Below are 5,133 nucleotides of genomic sequence, written 5' to 3' on the forward strand. Positions count from 1 at the left end.
TTAACCACGCCAATACGACGGAGGAGTCTGTCCACGCATATAAGTGCTGTTTGGGAACTTCTAGAGTTGAAGCGACTTCTTGAAGAAGTTTTGCTAGTAAGACAGCTCCACAGAGCTCTAAACGAGGGATTGATACCTGCTTAACAGGAGCAACCTTGGTTTTTGAAGTCACCAAGGTTGTATGAATTTGTCCTTCTCTATCAATGATGCGAACGTATACCACCGCGGCGTATGCTACATTGGATGCGTCTGAAAAGCCATGCAATTCTAGAACCCTGTTCTCTTTGCTAGAGTTGATCCAACGAGGCAGACGAAACTTAACAAGGTTACAAAGGTTCTTCCGAAAGTCAAGCCACTCTTTTAGCAATGGTGCAGGTAGTTCTGCGTCCCATTCGATCCCAGTCATCCATATTCGTTGAATGAACACCTTCGCAGTGATGATTATCGGTGCTAACCATCCGAGGGGATCGAATAGTCGCGCTATGTCCGAAATAACCTTACGCTTCGTAACTGGCAAATCTAGCTCATTAAGCTGAATAGTATAAACGAACTCGTCATTGTCTTTGTCCCAAGTTAAACCTAATATTTTTGAAATTGCATCCGTTTTTAGTTCCATGTTCCCTTGTGTTTGTGGTATTTGTTGACCGTCTTCAATTAATCTCAATAATTCTTTGTTATTACTAGCCCACTTTTGGAGCGGAAACCCTCCACGTTTAAGTAGCTCCGATATCTGCTTGTATATCTCTACACCTTCTTCTATGGTTTGACAGCCCGTCATAAGGTCATCCATGTAGAAGTCTGAAAGAACGCGGTTCTTTGCTAAAGGAAATTCAGCGCCTTCGTCCTGAGCTAACTGCTGCAATGATCTTACCGCCAGGTAAGGAGCCGATGATGTTCCGAACGTTACTCGCAAATGACGTAACACCTGAATTTCGTCATCTGGATTCTCACGCCACAATATGCGCTGAAAATCTGTGTGATCATTGCACACCCTAATCTGTCGATACATCTTGACGATGTCCGCGACCAGACAGATAGGTTCACAACGCCACCGCATGATAATATGACGAAGTTCAGGTTGTAGAGGAGGACCCACCATTAAATCGTGATTAAGAGATACCCCGTTGCTACCTACACATGATGCATCAAACACGATGCGCACTTTTGTTGTACTTCTTTCATTACGGATGACGGCATGATGAGGTAGGTACACACAACCTTCTTTATCCCTATCTTGTACTATATCCATATGATTAAGAGCTATATATTCATTGATAACAGCTGAATACTGAGCCTTGAACTCTGGATTCCTTAGGAATCGCTTTTCTAAGGTTAAAAAGCGTTTAAGAGCAATGTCTTTTGATCCACCATATTTACAAGCAGGATCGCTTGACCTGAAGGGCATATGCACAATATAGCGACCAGATTCATCTCGTTTGGTCGTGCCCTTAAATATCTCTTCACACCTTTGTTCTTCTGGGGTCAAGTAGAACTTGTCGTTAACGTCTTTGGGTTCGGCTTCTAGTTCCCAGAATTGTTTGAGGAGTGTATTCTCATCTGTGAGAGTAGAATGCAATGTGACGACTGTATTGTGGCATGTCTCGCTTTGATTGATTTCACCTACTTGACCAGACAAGATCCATCCTAGTCTTGTATTTTGTGCGATGAGTTGACCAGGTGAACCTCTGATTAAACCTTCTAACAAAATCTGGCCATAAACTTCAGCACCTAAAAGCAAATCAATCTTGTTCGGAGTATCGAACGAAGGATCTGCTAAAGTCAAAGACGAGATTGTAGTCAAAACGTTTGCCATAACTTTCCTTTCCGGTAAAATAGTCGTCAATTTCTTTAAAACATAAGCTTTAACCGTAATAATAAAACTAGGGTCAACGCGTGATTTTACCTTAATGAGAACCATCGAATTTAATGAAATTGTTGATTGGTCTTGATCACAACCTATACCTGAAATTGAACCCTTAGTTGGTATTCTTTTGAGACCTAAGAGCTGGACTGTGGACTCCGTCACAAAGGAAGCCTGAGATCCCTGGTCTAACAGAGATCTTAATACTATAGCAGTACCGCTCTTTGATTCCGCTGCAATCAGCGCAGTAGCCAATAATATTTGGCTATGACTATTAGCAAAACAACTTACAATATTAGTGGAATTACTCTGGTTTGAAGTGGCAACAGCAGACACACTGCTTTCTGCAACTTGATCAGGTTTGTTACTATCACCACCTGATTTGGAGACATTTCTGAGATGAAGAAGACTATGATGCTTCTTTTTACATATATGACATCTAGTGGACTGGCGGCATGCATATACTGAGTGATTTGCCCCTAGACAATTATAACATAAACCGTTTGTTTGGACAAAATTACGACGCTTATCAATATCGAGACCGGCGAACTTTTTACAATTAGCAAGCTTGTGGTTATCCTGACAAAATATACACAATATAGTCGATACATGAAGTGATTTGACTGGAACATTACGATTGAACTGACGACCTTGACCTTTGTTATCTAAAAATTCCAAAGACCGAAATCTTTGTTCAAGGAAAGATTTGAACTGATTCATTGTAGGCAATTCGTCTGAACAATCACTAATTTTCATTTCCCATTGTTTACGTGACTCAGTATCTAGTTTTAAACTCAATACGTAAATAACTATAACATCCCATTGCTCAACCATTATGCCTAAATTTTCCAAAGCATGTAAACATTCATTAGAAGTATCTAATAATTCCTTAATAGCACTAGAAGATTCTGTTACAATATTTTTTTGACTCATAAAACGTTTAATTATACAATTAGCTAAATATTTTTTATTGTTATAGCGATTCTCTAATTTACTCCAACAGGTTGCATAATTACTACTAGTTATAGGGATGTGTCGTAAAAGACCTTCAGCCTCTCCAGACAAATGTGATTTCAAATAGTGCAATTTTTGAACGTCGTCAAGTGCACTATTATCGTGTATTAAGGATTTAAATAAATCTCTAAAACTAATCCATTCAGAATAACTTCCAGTAAACATAGGCAATTCAATCTTAGGCAATTTCACAGAAGATATCTCTTTAGAACCTTTCGCAGAAGATTCAAGCAATTTAGCTGAACTATCCGAACAAACAATTTTTTTCAATGCTTCCTTCAACTCTGTTTTATACTCAGTAAATAATTCTTCCGTAGTCTCATAAGTGTTTTTTATGTTATATTCAGATTTTTCGTAATCAATAGACTTAACAGATGACACAATTTTCCTATGAGTTTCAAAAAAGGCTGACCAGTTAGCTTCTAAATTTTCTAGTCTAGTTTCTATATAAGAACTGGTTAGTCGCTCCTTAGGTGATTTCTTAAAATTAGACCTTGCTTTACTGATAGTAGACTCTAGATTAAATTGTAAATTACTCAATTCCATGTTGATATAAATAATTAAAGTACTTTACACAAACTGTTCTGGAAAGTTATGCTAAGTCCGTAGTCAACACGTAAAAAATCACAAGTCTTTGAACTTATTACACTTCGCTGCAAAATCGGGCATAGGTTCCCCGTAGTTCACTTTTTATCGAAATTATTCTAAGTCCAAATTGTTAAGTAAAATTTTCTAAGTTAACAAGGTCTAAATTTGCCTGTTATGGTTAAGTTTCAATGTATTAATTTAGTCACTTTGATATTATAAAGTACATACTCACAGTTTGTCCTCGTATCACATCACTTCACTGTCACTCACTTTTACGTAGCTCGTCGCAATGATATGCGGGGTACTCCTCCCCCGCACCGCAGTTGCCGCGCACGCCAACAGGAACCACCGCCGACCGCTGTGTACCACTTGTACATATACGCGTAAGCGCCAAACTTATACGATCCGCCGATGCTGCCCGCGCTGACGTTACACTCGCGGCACTCGCGGCAGGTTGACCATGCAACCCTACGACCACAGAAAGACGATGCACACCAGTCCTTCACCCGGCTCCGAAGGACCACTTGTTCACGTCCCAAAAATATCTCGTGAGAAATAAAACAATCGTGTCCAGAGTAAGACAATTTATTGCATACAACACTGCTCAGGTCATATATTGACGGAGACTCTTAACATCGCCATGTAGAAAATGACGTCACGGCACAGTGTCATCTATTATTTAATAAAGGTACTAAACTAAGAACATTGACAGTTGACATTGACTTTTGTCATAGTAAATAAATAAGAAATGTAAACAGAATAGACAGTGTATTCATATATTTTGGCAACGTTACTTTAGGCAGCAGTAATCAAATTTATCACAAGCGAGGATATCCAGTTTAATATGAATTGCAGTCATCGGAGTTCTTTAAGGTGAAGTCGTATCTCAACACCTCGCACCTAGCTTCACTGACGGACAGACTGACAGACTATTATTTATTTATTTATTTGTTGACATTTCAAAAGTACTTTTTTATGGTTTAATTGGAATAAAATGATTTGGCCATGTCTTTGACAACATACCTTTTTTTGAGGGGAGAAAATCATCCAATGACTTCTCTCGCCAGTGCAAGGCGAGAGGGAGTGTCAGACTCTTACTGACTAAAATCCACCCTGTTTCTACTCCTGCTTGTCGAGCCGGAGCCCCGGTAAACCCGCTAGGCAGTCCGCAGCTCCGTGATAACATACCTACAAACTTCGCTGACCTAAAAACGTGTAACATTTAAAATTGGCCCAACCTCGACCCTATACCTAACTGTGTACATAGTTCAAAGAAATTACGCAGCGACGCAAAAATTTACGCGTTCTTTATGGCTGGACTAACACGTCTTGGCTTTTTACGACTTTCGCGACTTTTTCATAAATTTTCTGCTTTTTCCAGTAAAACAGTGGAAAGTTTCAAAATGTCTCGACAGAGCGTTGTTTCGTGAAGTTTTCGCGATAAATATTTTACATTTCATTTTGTTCGAGATTGATTTTTGTTTGTGAAAATAGAAAGTCGAAGTTAAAGTATTTTTTTCCACTTTAACCATAAATATGTAATTTTGAAACGTCGATAAATAAATTAATAAATAGTTCGTCAGTCTGTCAAGTATATTCAGAGATGATGTGTGTATAATTTCCAACATTTTTATTATTTAACTACTTATAATATTATATCCACTTTTAAA

General features: G+C 38.6%; 1 protein-coding gene across 1 annotated transcript; it reads right to left on the minus strand.

The window, feature by feature from the left end:
* On the minus strand, positions 1–1,813 carry LOC126912863 (uncharacterized). Its single transcript, XM_050707174.1, has 2 exons — positions 137–1,813; positions 1–27 (listed from the first exon to the last, which is right to left on the minus strand). Exons 1-2 carry the CDS (start codon positions 1,811–1,813, stop codon positions 1–3), a joined length of 1,704 nt encoding a protein of 567 aa, XP_050563131.1.
* Positions 1,814–5,133: the final 3,320 nt, after the last annotated feature.

This window comes from Spodoptera frugiperda, chromosome 31, assembly GCF_023101765.2.
Source record: "Spodoptera frugiperda isolate SF20-4 chromosome 31, AGI-APGP_CSIRO_Sfru_2.0, whole genome shotgun sequence".
Classification (NCBI taxonomy): Eukaryota; Metazoa; Arthropoda; class Insecta; order Lepidoptera; family Noctuidae; genus Spodoptera; species Spodoptera frugiperda.